This window comes from Drosophila erecta, unplaced genomic scaffold (assembly GCF_003286155.1).
Source record: "Drosophila erecta strain 14021-0224.00,06,07 unplaced genomic scaffold, DereRS2 tig00000055-arrow-pilon, whole genome shotgun sequence".
Lineage (NCBI taxonomy): Eukaryota > Metazoa > Arthropoda > Insecta > Diptera > Drosophilidae > Drosophila > Drosophila erecta.
In genome coordinates, this window is record NW_020825200.1 from 11022288 (window position 1) to 11038332 (window position 16045).

Here is a 16045-nt window from a genome sequence, read left to right on the forward strand (position 1 = left end):
AAGTGTAAACAGCATTGTTTACTTGAATATGGGCAATGGGAGTTTGATTAAATGGCGATCAAATGCCCCGCAGTGAAAATGATGCATTTCTTGCTGCGCCATAAACAAATGACAATGTTTGGCTTTCGCTCTAGGCGCTCTAGGAAGCAGCTCGTTTGGGCCAGATAAGTCCGTTGGTATTTGCTTATTCCAATTACACTTGGTCCCAAGCCCCTTTCGGCCCACTTCCATGCGTCGTGGGCCCAAAAAGAACGTCTCGCGTTAACAGTGACGCCTGGCAAGCCCAACACTTCTCCATAGATAAGGCCACTAGGCAGGCACTTGAACTGAACTGATACCGATAAACATAAAGCCAGCCAGTTGGCCGATTCGGTCGCAGTCGCCGTTGGCATCGCAGTCGCAGTCGCAGTCGCAGTGGCAGTTGGCAGTTGGCGCGTCGAGCAAATTGCCAATTTAAATTGGCCGCGTTAAATTAGTCGAGTTATCAGCCTCCACGGCGGCAGGTGTGCGGAAGGTTTACGGTTTACGGTTTACGGATCGGGCGGCAGTATTCACCATATGTGATTCAGCCGATGAATGGCCCTCGTGGAGCGGAAATTGTTACGTGCGAATTGTGTAAAATGAGCTGACCCTATCGGAAATGGAGTTTTTCGGGAAGTGAAAAGCCACGATTGGTTGCCAAAGCCCCCTCCATTTGTATTTCTGCGGTCATTTGACATGCCAGTTTTGCGTGCTCGACTCAAGTGGTTCGTTGGTTGGCTTAAAAAGTGAAATGCTCAAGAATTTGTCGAGTTCTCATGGTGAATAAAGGCGAGTGCGCAAGTTTGTGAATTTCATTTCCATGCTATTTGACAAATTGAAAGTCAAGAAATGTATCAATCATCTTGAAGTTCTTGATATTGATATCTAATCAAAAGATATGGCTGACAACTTCGCGGTAACATTTGAGTGTTTTTTTATTCGCGAAAAAGTACCTCGTGCGTCAGTCCGTTATAAATAAGTAGTTCAAGATTTAACGAACACAACGGTTGTGGTCAGTTTTGGTCAGTTTTTGTTATTCGAAATGCCTTGTAAAATTCAGCAATTATGTGAACTTTACTCTGGCCATCAAATCTTATCGCCGAAATACCAAAATTCGTAGCTAACGTGCTCGAGCTATAAACCAAATCAAAACTGAAAAACTGAAGGACTGAAAAATAACAGAACCAGGCAATAGTTTCATTATAAAATGCAATGAAATGGCAACATTTAAGCCAGCAAAGACCAACAAATAAAGAAGCAGAAAAGTGTGCTGATAACTACAAACGAAATGCCAATAAATTAATATAAATGAGTGACTCGTGACTGGCGGCTCCACCGATTCATTTTGGCCTTTCTCCTGTCGTTATTGTTGATATAGCTGTTGCCATTACTGTGGTCAATGTTTCAGCTCGTTCTATGTACTACTTGGTACAATTTTTATTTGTATTGCCAAAGCAAATGATGTGGAAACATGCGAACGGGCAGTTCTTTATTTTCCAAAGTTGTTCGGCGTTATCGACAAATCGTATAGGGAAATACAACACAATCTTTGGTTGATAAAACGGTGCTATATGCAAGGGGTATGTGATTTTTAAGGCACTGCCCCGAACTTTGTTGGTACTCCAAGTGGGGCTGTGATAATTGCAAAGCCCCCAAGCCAAGTATCGCTGGCTTTCTTCGGGGCATTTGCCTTAGAGCTCTTGGCCAAACAATGAAATCCCCCCGCATAAATAGAAAACAATTAGGCATTTGGAGACGATAAGGCCAAGATGATAAAAGCCAGCAAGCATACTGTGACTCATCGCGATTCTTGGCCGTGAAACAAAACCGAGAAATTGGTAGCATTTCGCTGTGAGTGGTAATTAAAGCAGCCAGTTGACGATGCGCATAATTTTTGAACTTTGAAACTTTTGTTCCACAAACAAATTTATCAGATGCAAAGCAAATGCTGCTCCCAGTTTTCTGGGACAGTTGATAAACCGATGTGGTCAACTGGCATTCTCTGGGCTCCTTTGTTTTTGATGGCTAACTGAAAGCTGATGGCTTACACAATATCTGGCTCGTTGTCTTTTCACTGCGTACTTCGAGTACTTTTTGGCAATAGCATCCTAGATACTGGATTTATTGCATTCTCGAACACACTGAACATAAAATCGGGTTTTATGAGCTAGCTTGTAAATGATCGCATTGCATTGCCAAAGAGTAGAATGCGATATGGCCTAATGCATGTATATAATCAAATGTAAAATCAAATTAAGTCTCCTGACATATCAACGCACTTTATTTAAGTTTCCTTAACCATTCCAATGCGATAAGATAGTTTGTGGAATACATAGATATCGAGCATTGACTTAAGACCACAGAGCTAATCAGCTTAAAGCCAATAAGTGTTATACTGACGAAGTAAATCGATTCGTAGACCAATCACTATCGAATCATACGAGTACATAATCCGTCACAATTGCAACCGAACACAACAAATTTATAGCCGCAATTAAATCCTTGGCCATAAATCAGGGAATATGGCCGGGGTAATCAAAGTGTTTAACCATCGCGCAGCAAACGAATTCAGATAAAAATAGAGCGGGCAACGAATACGAATAATAGATTGACCAGTATCAAAGATATTAAATAGACGGATACAGATTCCTGGATCCAGTGCAATATGGCCTGCTTTCCCCGACTTTTCCATCATCGCAGCAAAAACAAATTCACTCCCGCCAAAGATGAGAACACCGATACGATACTCAACACACAAGATAGTCCCGTGGTGAGTTCCGCTTTAGTACTTAGTATTTAGTATTGCACTTGTCTGATAAGTCGACTGATAAGTCCATCAAGTGCTTAATTGAGTTAATCGGGGCGGCGAGAGAAAACCATAAATAATGCGAGGCGAAACATTGAACTAAATCGGGCAAGTTCGACGACAGATATACCCAATGCCAGACTAATGTATAATTATAGATTAATTACCTAATATTAAAATTAAATCACTAGTTACTGCTCCTGTTCACTAAGCTGAAAGCCAATATATATTAATTATATGGAACCCCAAATAACTCACTCAGTAACCAAATACTCAAATCAGATAAACCCTGATAACACTTCCATAACTGCCCGATTGGAATATCCAAATCGGAATATTAGTGTTTCATTATCTGATTATTTCATGTGTACTTTTGTGATCGGAAATGACCTTGTGCCCCCCGAATAAACAGGGTATTGAATCACGCTAAAATGTGTGTTGGGGCGAAACCTAGTTTGTCTTATCACCAATTTCGTGTCCATGACGTTCACTTTTTAACTGGCTTATCTTAAAAGCAGAAAAAAAATACAAAAACCTGAGGGAAAAACACGAGTGCCGATGGCTTATTTCCCATTAACTTTTGCATGGGGAAAATATGTAGTTTCAAAGCTCATTGAGAATTCTAACACTTGAGGGAACGTTTTTATAATCCAACCACGTTTGCAAAACCAATATATACTCAAACCAAACAACTTTTAATGAATGAATGATTTAGAATATTACTCACAACTTGGTCACATGCTCCCACTACCTAAGTAAATATATATCTATCTGAAAGGCACAGATAGTCAATCTGCAATCTTGGCTTTTCATCAATAACAAACATTCCGCGACGAGTTGGCATTAGGTATGCAAAAATATGATAAGTATGCATATAAATAGCTGTGGTTGGGATTCTGGAATCGCAGTGATGGAGCTCATGCATAAATCCAAAGACCAGAGCATCTTGCAGGCGGAGCTCCAAATGACGTATAAATATGCAGGATCCGTCGGATGTGTAGCTATCTATGGAAACATCTGTATCTGTCGTATTTTTGTCAGAGGAGCGAACTGACATGGTTCTAGGCTGAAATGAACGTGATTGCACGCACAACTTACACGTCACAGTAATTCTAAATAACTGCGAAATGTTTTTGGGGGGGGGAGCCAGGCATTTGAAGGGGGCCAAATGCCCCCCGGGAAGGAATTCGTGAAATGACGCAGACTGTGGAGCCAGGGAGAATCCTTTCAAGCCAGCAAAAAAAGAAAGAAGAAAACACTCAACCTGCGAGTGCAGGGCCACGTTATCGGTGACTTTATCGGCTGAAAACCAGAATTCGGGACTTCCGTGGGAAAACGGAAAACCTGTCAAAATGCCGTCGTTTAGGTCGATTAGCATATCAAAGCAGATCCAACCTGGCGACTCGCAAATTGACACGAGCTTATTTATGCCCACACTTGGCCCCAAAACAGACTTGAATATTTCATTAGACCCGTGCCAATTAAAGATAAGATGGGAACGCTTTTCAGCTGAGTAAAGTTGGAATACATTACGAAAACCCCTAGCAAAAAAGTCACCAAAATAGTTTGAAATGGTTTAAACAAATCTTGTATATGATCCCTCGATCGGCAAGTTGTAGATCAGAGATACATAACGAATTTTTAAAATTGCTATGCAAAAAAAAATACATTTTTTTATGTATGAGCATTCTTTCTCTTCAAGTTAGGCTATATTTCATATTACTGACTATAATGGTAATACCTCTTGAAAGTTTTTACTTCGAATTCGGAGACTACCCCAATGTGGGCATAACAAACTTTTGCAACTCCACCTTCCGATGAAAAAAAAGCTGTAATAAATTATAGATAGTACTTTCAAATTTAAAAAATACACAAGCCACTGATAAATTCAACGAAATTATGACTTATGTCAGGCGCAAGTCATAACTGCGTGATATATTTTTATAACATTTTTGCGAAACAAAACAAAAAGCGAACATAAAATTACTTTTACGACATACAACCAACACCCGTGTCAAAACTTTTCCACATGGAAATGGAATGTCCAAATGGAATAATAAGTTTGTAAATAAGAAATGGAAACTCGTGAGATTCGTTTAAAGCCCAGTTCATCGGCATTGTAAGCCGATCAATCTGTTACGATTCACGTGGAATCCCTAAGTGACGTGTTGAATGGTCGAAAGGTCGAAGGGGAACACAATGGGCAACTTTAATGCGCATTGAGTGTGAATGCCCTTTATGGAAAGCGGAAAATCACAATGGAAATTGGCTATTATCGGCCTATTGGGGGCTTAAGCTGACAGGCCAAAAGTGGGCACTTCCAAAGTACATAGCTATGCTCAGCATCAGATTGCTTTTACGTTTACCGATATATGATCAAAATTAACATGACACATGCAGGACAATCACAATTGCCAATAAATTCGTTGGACATGCAAGTTAATCAAAAATAAAGTTTAAGTGCTCAACTTGGTACAATTAAGCTAAACAATTTTAAGTTCAACACATACATTTATTTTATGTGGAGAAAAAACGCTAGCCAAGATGAGGTATGCATTTCAAATAGTTTTCAACAAAAACAAGATTTAAAAAAATTAACTTCTAAATTTGAATGCAGATTTTTAGAGAATTGCGCCACAATTATTTAGAGGTATGCCACTTCAAAATCCGAATTAGATAAGTTGAGTTATGGAGTATACAACTTCAGCCTTGGGACATGTTTTCATTTTTTGAAGTTCTACAACATCATACATCAGAAAAATGACAAACAAATTAAAAAAAAAAAATTTCTAAATTTGAATGCAGATTTTTAGAGAATTGCGCCACAATTTTTTAAAGGTATGCCACTTCAAAATCCGATTAAGATAAGTTGAGTTATGGAGTATAGAACTTCAGCCTTGGATCATGTTTTCATTTTTTTAATTTCCACAACATCAATCACCAGAAAAATGACAAAAAAATTAAAAAAAAATAAATTTCTAAATTTGAATGCAGATTTTTAGAGAATTGCGCCACAATTATTTAGAGGTATGCCACTTCAAAATCCGATTAAGATAAGTTGAGTTATAGAGTATAGAACTTCAGCCTTGGGACATGTTTTCATTTTTTGAAGTTCTACAACATCAGAAAAATGACAAAAAAATTTAAAAAAAAAAAATTTCTAAATTTGAATGCAGATTTTTTGAGAATTGCGCCACAATTATTTAGAGGTATGCCACTTCAAAATCCGATTAAGATAAGTTGAGTTATGGAGTATAGAACTTCAGCCTTGAGACATGTTTTCATTTTTTGAAGTTCTACAACATCATACATCAGAAAAATGACAAAAAAATTAAAAAAAAAAATTTCTAAATTTGAATGCAGATTTTTAGAGAATTGCGCCACAATTATTTAGAGGTATGCCACTTCAAAATCCGATTAAGATAAGTTGAGTTATAGAGTATAGAACTTCAGCCTTGGGACATGTTTTCATTTTTTGAAGTTCTACAACATCAGAAAAATGACAAAAAAATTAAAAAAAAAAAAATTTCTAAATTTGAATGCAGATTTTTTGAGAATTGCGCCACAATTATTTAGAGGTATGCCACTTCAAAATCCGATTAAGATAAGTTGAGTTATGGAGTATAGAACTTCAGCCTTGAGACATGTTTTCATTTTTTGAAGTTCTACAACATCATACATCAGAAAAATGACAAAAAAATTAAAAAAAAAAAAATTTCTAAATTTGAATGCAGATTTTTAGAGAATTGCGCCACAATTATTTAGAGGTATGCCACTTCAAAATCCGATTAAGATAAGTTGAGTTATGGAGTATAGAACTTCAGCCTTGGGACATGTTTTCATTTTTTGAAGTTCTACAACATCATACATCAGAAAAATGACAAAAAAATTAAAAAAAAAAAATTTCTAAATTTGAATGCAGATTTTTAGAGAATTGCGCCACAATTATTTAGAGGTATGCCACTTCAAAATCCGATTAAGATAAGTTGAGTTATAGAGTATAGAACTTCAGCCTTGGGACATGTTTTCATTTTTTGAAGTTCTACAACATCAGAAAAATGACAAAAAAATTAAAAAAAAAAAAATTTCTAAATTTGAATGCAGATTTTTTGAGAATTGCGCCACAATTATTTAGAGGTATGCCACTTCAAAATTCGATTAAGATAAGTTGAGTTATGGAGTATAGAACTTCAGCCTTGAGACATGTTTTCATTTTTTGAAGTTCTACAACATCATACATCAGAAAAATGACAAAAAAATTAAAAAAAAAAAAATTTCTAAATTTGAATGCAGATTTTTAGAGAATTGCGCCACAATTATTTAGAGGTATGCCACTTCAAAATCCGATTAAGATAAGTTGAGTTATGGAGTATAGAACTTCAGCCTTGGGACATGTTTTCATTTTTTGAAGTTCTACAACATCATACATCAGAAAAATGACAAAAAAATTAAAAAAAAAAAAATTCTAAATTTGAATGCAGATTTTTAGAGAATTGCGCCACAATTATTTAGAGGTATGCCACTTCAAAATCCGATTAAGATAAGTTGAGTTATAGAGTATAGAACTTCAGCCTTGGGACATGTTTTCATTTTTTGAAGTTCTACAACATCAGAAAAATGACAAAAAAATTAAAAAAAAAAAAATTTCTAAATTTGAATGCAGATTTTTTGAGAATTGCGCCACAATTATTTAGAGGTATGCCACTTCAAAATCCGATTAAGATAAGTTGAGTTATGGAGTATAGAACTTCAGCCTTGAGACATGTTTTCATTTTTTGAAGTTCTACAACATCATACATCAGAAAAATGACAAAAAAATTAAAAAAAAAAAATTCTAAATTTGAATGCAGATTTTTAGAGAATTGCGCCACAATTATTTAGAGGTATGCCACTTCAAAATCCGATTAAGATAAGTTGAGTTATGGAGTATAGAACTTCAGCCTTGGGACATGTTTTCATTTTTTGAAGTTCTACAACATCATGCATCAGAAAAATGACAAAAAAATTAAAAAAAAAAAAATTTCTAAATTTGAATGCAGATTTTTAGAGAATTGCGCCACAATTATTTAGAGGTATGCCACTTCAAAATCCGATTAAGATAAGTTGAGTTATGGAGTATAGAACTTCAGCCTTGGGACATGTTTTCATTTTTTTAATTTCTACAACATCAATCACCAGAAAAATGACAAAAAAATTAAAAAAAAAAAATTTCTAAATTTGAATGCAGATTTTTAGATAATTGCGCCACAATTATTTAGAGGTATGCCACTTCAAAATCCGATTAAGATAAGTTGAGTTATGGAGTATAGAACTTCAGCCTTGGGACATGTTTTCATTTTTTGAAGTTCTACAACATCATACATCAGAAAAATGACAAAAAAAATAAAAAAAAAAAAATTTCTAAATTTGAATGCAGATTTTTAGAGAATTGCGCCACAATTATTTAGAGGTATGCCACTTCAAAATCCGATTAAGATAAGTTGAGTTATGGAGTATAGAACTTCAGCCTTGGGACATGTTTTCATTTTTTGAAGTTCTACAACATCATACATCAGAAAAATGACAAAAAAATTAAAAAAAAAAAATTCTAAATTTGAATGCAGATTTTTAGAGAATTGCGCCACAATTATTTAGAGGTATGCCACTTCAAAATCCGATTAAGATAAGTTGAGTTATGGAGTATAGAACTTCAGCCTTGGGACATGTTTTCATTTTTTGAAGTTCTACAACATCATGCATCAGAAAAATGACAAAAAAATTTAAAAAAAAAAAATTTCTAAATTTGAATGCAGATTTTTAGAGAATTGCGCCACAATTATTTAGAGGTATGCCACTTCAAAATCCGATTAAGATAAGTTGAGTTATGGAGTATAGAACTTCAGCCTTGGGACATGTTTTCATTTTTTTAATTTCTACATCAATCACCAGAAAAATGACAAAAAAATTTAAAAAAAATAAATTTCTAAATTTGAATGCAGATTTTTAGAGAATTGCGCCACAATTATTTAGAGGTATGCCACTTCAAAATCCGATTAAGATAAGTTGAGTTATGGAGTATAGAACTTCAGCCTTGGGACATTTTTTAATTTTTTGGAATTTCTACATCATACATCAGAAAAAATGACAAAAAAATTAAAAAAAAAAATTTTCTAAATTTGAATGCAGATTTTTAGAGAATTGCGCCACAATTATTTAGAGGTATGCCACTTCCAAATCCGATTAAGATAAGTTGAGTTATGGAGTTTAGAACTTCAGGCTTGGGACATATGTACTATACTATATGTATTTACTATACTATATTTTATTTTTTTTATGATGTCTACAACATTGGTGGCAACATTTGGAAATAAACATTCTAGCTTTTGTAGTTCCTGAGATTAAGGCTTTCATTCGGACAGACGGACATGGGAGATCCCCTAGGCTATTGGTCCTGATCAAGAATATATATACTTTATATGGTTGGAAACGTTTCCTTCTGCCTGTTACATTCTTTTCAACGAATCTAGTATGCCCCTCTACTCTACGAGAAACGGGTATAAAAACCATGTTAGCAAAACCGGATTCATTAAATTAAACATGATAGCCAGATGCTGTTGGATTCAAGAGCAATTCTCATCGGAATATAACTATAAATATGTCATGAGGAGTAAACATTAGTGATAAGTGAGGCCAATCAATAGGCTTCTGTTGACTATTGGAATGTTGGAATGAAACAAATAAAGCGTTTCTAAAAACGCAGGCGGAGGCTTTGTTGTTCGTGCATAAATTTGTTCCAAATAAATTTGAATTATACCCAAATGCGCATTCCTCGTCTTTCAGCAAATTGGCCAGTACATCCGTCGCGAGGAGAAGCCACTGTACTCGCCCATCGTCACTCCGAGTGCCAGTGAGGTGAGTATCCCAGTAACCAGAGCCCAGAGCCCAGAAACCTCGCACCTGCACTTTATGTACCAGCTCCACCTGTTTATTGGGACTCGACTAATATTTGCACACATGCTTGTATGTTTCTTATACTTTCAAACGATTCGGTGGTGTACACAATAATATCGGCACAAAACACTTGTAAATATACACCACACCCACATACACGCCCACACGCCCACTTGGAAACACCTCCACCGAACTTTTGCACCGCTGTGTTTGTCTTGTTTGGCTGTTTTGGTGGATCCTCCGCTGCCTTGGTGCTTTAGGCCAAACTTCAGCGCCTCAGGCAGCAGCCGCCCGGCTCGCCGCCCGCCCCCGCCAGGTGTACCCTGCAGTCGGTGGCCGAAAGAGGCAGCGCACACAATGGCGTCCAGGAGCTGAAGTTCCTCTCCAAGAAGGACAAGCTGCAGACGCAGGATGTGTCCTCTTCCGGCGGCAGTGCAATTAATGTCACACGCTCAAGTTCGAAATTAAAACCAGTCAAAGAGCGTCGGCCCACCGCCTTGCCCACCGAGGTGCCCAGCATCGAGATCGAGGATGAGCAGGCTGCGCTAGATGCAGAGGACGCAGGGGATGGCCAGGATTCGCTGGAGGAGGGGGTGGCGCTGCAGCCGGGTGCTAATGCACATGTCGATGTCGTCGATGTCGTCGATGGCGGCAAGTCAAAACTCAAAGTGAATGTGAATGGCATAATTGATGAGGGCGTCGCCCACGACGACGACGATGTTGCCACACCCTCGAGCACCTCCACAGCCACAACACCTGTGACCGAGGGTCCTGTAAAGTTCTTCATTGGTCACACGCAGGAACTAGGCGCCCAGCAAACGGATGACACCTTGTCCTGGCAGAGCAGCGATGCCAACAACAACAGCAGCCACGCCGCCAAACTGACAAATGGCGTCCTGCCACAGGAGCAACAGGAACAGGGCAGGGAACAGGACTCCAGGGGGAGCCTGCAAGCACCACTCCAGGCTCCGCCCCGCGCCAAGAGCTCCAGCAACGTGTCACTCAATTATCCGGCCAAGAGCCAGACGGACAGCCAGCACCGCCGACGTGTGTCCACGATGCCCGATATTAACATACCGCCGGCACCGCCGTTGCCTCCGGAACTCCTCGTCCCCGGAACGCCGCTCCATCTGCGCAAGAAGCGGAGCGTGGAGCGACCGCAGCAGGAGCAGCAGCTGGAGAACCAGCAGGATGCTTCGAATAGTCAAGTAAGTAATGAGGTGGCTTGCCAAATGACATCACCGGCAAACTGGCCAGAACTCTGCGGTTTTTCCGGAATAGAAGTGGGGGAGATGGGGGCACATTTACTCACCAGATGGGGCGAATGGTGGGGAAGTGGTACTTGATCCTTGATAGGTACATCGTTTTCATTTTTTGTTCATGCTTGCAATGAAATGGTTGGCCGAATGGCAATACTAATTAATCACAATTATTATCAAGCAGTCACTACTCTTGAATAATTGCGACAATTAATTGTGCATAAATGTTCAAATGCTTAAGTGGAAAGATAACGAACGTAGCATTAGTAAAGTAGAATTACTACACCTACATTTATACATTTTTATTAAATGTTTTTGTTAAAAGTAATAACTTATCAGTTGCATTCAATTGCACCTAGTTATGCAATCTGAAAACAAGTAACTGGGCTTGACATCGAGTACCTTCAAATACCCAGAACTTCCATTCACTGACATCCTGTGAGTGTGTCTAACTGTCGAAAAGCTACACTCCATTTGCAATTTGATGCAACATTCGTGCGGGGGTCCACATACTCGTACACCTCCTGTGACCTTTTATTGCCCCAGGACTCAAAAGGGGAGCCCGAAACACGGAACAGCTGGTTGCAATTGAGCCGAGCACAGCCCCGCACACTTGTGAAAACAAGTTAAACGTTAATTGTTCGCCAACAAACACGAACCAAAACTTTTTCGCCACCGAAGGAGCCGTTCCCTCAGCTTCCTGGGGCTGCTCCATGGGCAGCCTGTGGCTAATAGGTGCTTAGATAGCTCCTTTCCGAAGGCGTATGTTGCTTCTTTGGCGCAATAACGCTGCCTAACGTTTATATCCAGTTACCTTTGTTTCTGGCTTCCAAATATTGTGGTTAGTGAATCTTAAAGACAAGTTCCAAGAGCTGTTATTAAAGAAAATACCGTTTCATAGGGTAAATAACGTTACTGCTATCTTATCATTTGCACTATCCAATTCCTTTTTTCGGTAATTGCACACACAAATACTAAAAGGATCAAATAGCAGGAAGAGAGAAGTCCAGCGATTCTTCGACACCAAAAACACATCGCGTGGAAGGTGGCCTCATCTATGTCCGTCCCAATTTTCCCATTCAGGGTGACATTGAAATCGAATCTATTGCAAAGGACGAAGGGTAAGTAACCACCACAGCAGCATGATGTTCCATGCCGAATTAGAGACAAACAATCCGCTGATTATTACCCAATGAATCCGTTCCAAAGCACACGCAATCTCATACGAACGGCCATTGAGCGCAATGATTTCCTCAATAATCTAATGGACAAGGAGCGCAAGGAGATGGTTATCAATGCAATGGCCCCGGCCAGCTACAGGAAGCACAGCCTCATCATCCGGGAGCACGAGGAGGGCTCCGAGATATATGTCTCCGCCGAGGGCCAGTACGATGTCATCCGTGGGGGCCAACTGGTGGCCAGCTTTGGACCAGCCACCGTGTTCGGTGAACTGGCCATCCTCTACAATGCTCCGCGCCAGGCGTCCGTAGAGGGTGAGTTCTCTAGTTTGGAAAAACTTTGGAAAACAAAAAAAAGGGAGCATATATAAATCAGAGGGTCCTTTTCTCAGCTGCCACCGATGCACGGGTTTGGAAAATCGCACGCGAAACCTTCAGGGCCATCATGCAAATCTCTGGGTCCAGGGAACGCGAGGAGAACCTCCAGTTCTTGCGCTCCGCTCCTTTCCTGCAGGAGTTCGACCAAAGTTTGCTGCTCAAAGTCGTGGATCTTCTGCAGAGGGTAATCCATTATCCTAGCTATCTATGCGATGCACCGCTAACTCAGTTGCTCCTATTGTATTGCAGAAATTCTACGAGACCGACAGCTGCATTGTCCGCGAAGGTGAGCTGGGCAACGAGTTCTACATCATCCGGTGCGGCACTGTGACCATTAAGAAGCGGGACAACCAGCAGCAGGAGCAGATTGTGGCCAACCGAAAGCGCGGTGACTACTTCGGGGAGCAGGCCCTGCTCAATGCGGATGTGCGTCAGGCCAGTGTCTATGCGGATGCCCCGGGCACCGAGGTCCTCATGCTGGACAGAGAGTGAGTGCTCGACAGGCTACTTGGGGCTACGTATCGATGCATTGCATAATTGGGGGTTTCTATGACAAGCGGCGCGCTTGGAAACGCATGCAAATTGGACATCACAGCTCGCTATCTTCCCTTCTGCTTCCCCTATATTATAGACATAATACGTTCTTCACTTGTTCCATCTATTTTTAGAGCCTTCATTAGCTATTTGGGAACCATAAAGCAGCTGCGCGAGAAGCCCAGTGGTCAGCGCGGGGATACGAGTGGCCGGTCCAGCAGCAAGTCCCTGGAGTTCGACAACGAGTACTCCCAAGTGGCCATCTCGGAGCTGAAGAAGATAGCCACGCTGGGCTGCGGAGCCTTTGGCCGCGTGGACCTGGTGGCCTACAACCAACAGGCGTTGGCACTGAAGATCATCAAGAAAATCGAGGTGGTCAAGCAAGATCAAATAGAGCACGTTTACAACGAGAAGAACGTCATGATTAAGTGCCGTCAATCGCCCTTCATAGTACAGTGCGTCGTAACCTAAGCTCCTAACTTCGCTGAGATAAAATACAGCATTTTATTTCAGACTCTATCGCACGTACCGCAATGACAAGTACGTTTACTTCCTAATGGAGGCGTGCATGGGCGGTGATGTATGGACGGTGATGTCAAAGCGCCAGTACTTCGATGAGAAGACCGCCAAATTTATAGCGGGCTGTGTCGTGGAGGCCTTCGATTACTTGCACTCGCACCACTTCATTTACAGGGACTTGAAGCCCGAGAACCTGATGCTGGGCACTGATGGCTATTGCAAACTGGTATTTATGTGCTCGATGGTAGTCACAGAACTGCCTAGAACTGTTTTAAGCTGAGAAACGCCGCCCTTAAAGGTGTTTGAAAGTATGCTAGGTTATTTAGATGTGTGCTTCGTATTAAGAACTAATTATGCATGCTTAAAAGTATGCTATAGAAAGCTAAACTTTATATGAGGTATCGCAGCATACTTTTAGACGGCTTTAAATGGGTTTTCAAACGATCTGACAGTAATAAGCATAGTACAAACATTTAATTTCCTTCAGGTCGATTTTGGATTTGCCAAGTTTGTGCGGCACAATGAGAAGACCAACACATTTGCGGGTACACCGGAGTATGTGGCTCCTGAGATCATCCTGGATCGTGGACACGACCGAGCCGTCGACTATTGGGCACTGGGCATTCTCGTATATGAACTGCTGGTTGGCAAAACCCCCTTCAGGGGCGTTAATCAGATCAAGATCTATCAGCAAATCCTCAGTGGCATCGACGTCATCCATATGCCATCGCGCATCCCCAAGTCCGCGCAGCACCTGGTGCGGCATCTCTGCAAGCAACTTCCGGCGGAAAGACTGGGCTATCAGCGGAAGGGAATCGCCGATATCAAGCGGCACAGCTGGTTCGAAAGTCTCGACTGGCAGAGACTGAAACAGAAGCAATTGCCGTCTCCCATCAAAAGACCTTTGAAGAGTTGGACCGACTTGCAATACTTTGGTCCTTCGGGTGTTGAGAACGACTATGAGCCACCAGAGGAACTGAGCGGGTGGGATCAAGAGTTTTAAAGCTTTAGAAGAAGCACATTTTGTAAAGTTTCGGATATTAGTTAGTAGGATAAGAAGTTATGTTCCTAATTGTTGGAACTGTACCCACGCAGCAGCCATTACAACCTCGTTTTAATTACTAGCTTCGAAAACACTTAAGTCTGTGCCCAATTGTTACCTATTCTGTAATACAGTTGTGTTGTAAATTTGTGAGATAAAATACTTTTTAAGTAGACGTTAAGCATGAACAATTATATCACCCCTTTATATAAGAACAGCATCCTTTGGCTTACACAACGCTAATACTTTTAAATGTCTTCAATTGAGTATTTCTTGTCATAAAGTTGACAAAATGTTCGCCTTGAAAGTCAAAATTGAATGCTCGGGTAGCTATGCAAAGAGGTTTATTTGTACTCGAAGTATCAATTAGAACCTCAAACTAGTTTTCTTTTCCTTTAACGAAAGCAAACAAACTCAATTTAACTGCTTCGCTCGACTCTTTGCTTGCCAAATGCAATTCCCCGAAAGTTATGAAATATAAGGCCACTTTGTCTTTAACAGGTGAAAACTAGAGGACAAACTGGCGGTTCCTCAGTTGGGCAACATAACTTATTACGACATCCCTGCCGTTATCAACGCCATCAATATCAATGTGGTTCCTTTCTGTTGTCCTGGCTACATCATCATTTGTGTGAGGTTTCCACCACGCAAAATGGCCTTATTGTTTCCCTTGTGACCTATTAGAGTCTTTAGGTTTATTTGCGGCCCCTTAGAAGGATTGCTTATGAAACTGGAAACTGGCAAAGCAACATGCTTCGAATTCAAATACATTTCGTAAATATATTTGTGTTCGCAAGCCATGCAAGTACAAAAATACTATGGCCTAGAGCCTGCATGCTTTCAAAGGCTAATTCACGAGCTAATGGGGAACACTTCCTTAGATCTTAATAGAACATGTTTAATCGAAACAAGCAACCAGAAGCAGAAACCAGAAACCAGAAATTCCTTATAAGAAAATCGATTGAAATCCGGACGGGGATACCAACTAAATTCAATTTGAGCTACGAGTATGGAAAGTTGAAGTAGGCTAAGAAGCAATCGTGCATGGCGACCAACATGGTTAATCAATAATTTAGTATGCTGCGAAATGGTCAAAGGATGAAAAGTTGGGATCCTTGTAGCGGGGTCCTTTTCGCTGTAGACATTCGCACTCATTTAACAATTTTACGCTTCGTTTAAGAGCCGTAAGAGGGATTGGCTGGGACCAGTAAAGAGTTCTTTGATTCCCGGGAATTCTCTATATTATAATTTTTTTTTTTTTTTTTTTTTCTGTGCGCCCAAAGTTTGTGGGAAAATAAAAAGGCATTTGCATGGCTTTCTTAGTTAACCTTTCTGCACCTTTCTCCAGTCAACAGGACGAGTCAACGACGGTCGACAG

At 40.2% G+C, this 16045-nt stretch overlaps 1 protein-coding gene across 1 annotated transcript; it reads left to right on the forward strand.

Annotated features, from left to right (window-relative positions):
- The first annotated feature begins 375 nt into the window (after positions 1–375).
- Positions 376–14767, forward strand: LOC6541099 (cGMP-dependent protein kinase, isozyme 1). Its single transcript, XM_001969368.3, has 11 exons — positions 376–503; positions 2358–2791; positions 9647–9718; positions 10018–10965; positions 11998–12137; positions 12226–12509; positions 12587–12756; positions 12822–13060; positions 13241–13561; positions 13620–13851; positions 14113–14767. The coding sequence occupies exons 2-11, from the start codon at positions 2687–2689 to the stop codon at positions 14626–14628; spliced, it is 3027 nt and encodes a 1008-aa protein (XP_001969404.1). The 5' UTR covers positions 376–503; positions 2358–2686; the 3' UTR covers positions 14629–14767.
- The last annotated feature ends 1278 nt before the right edge of the window (positions 14768–16045 follow it).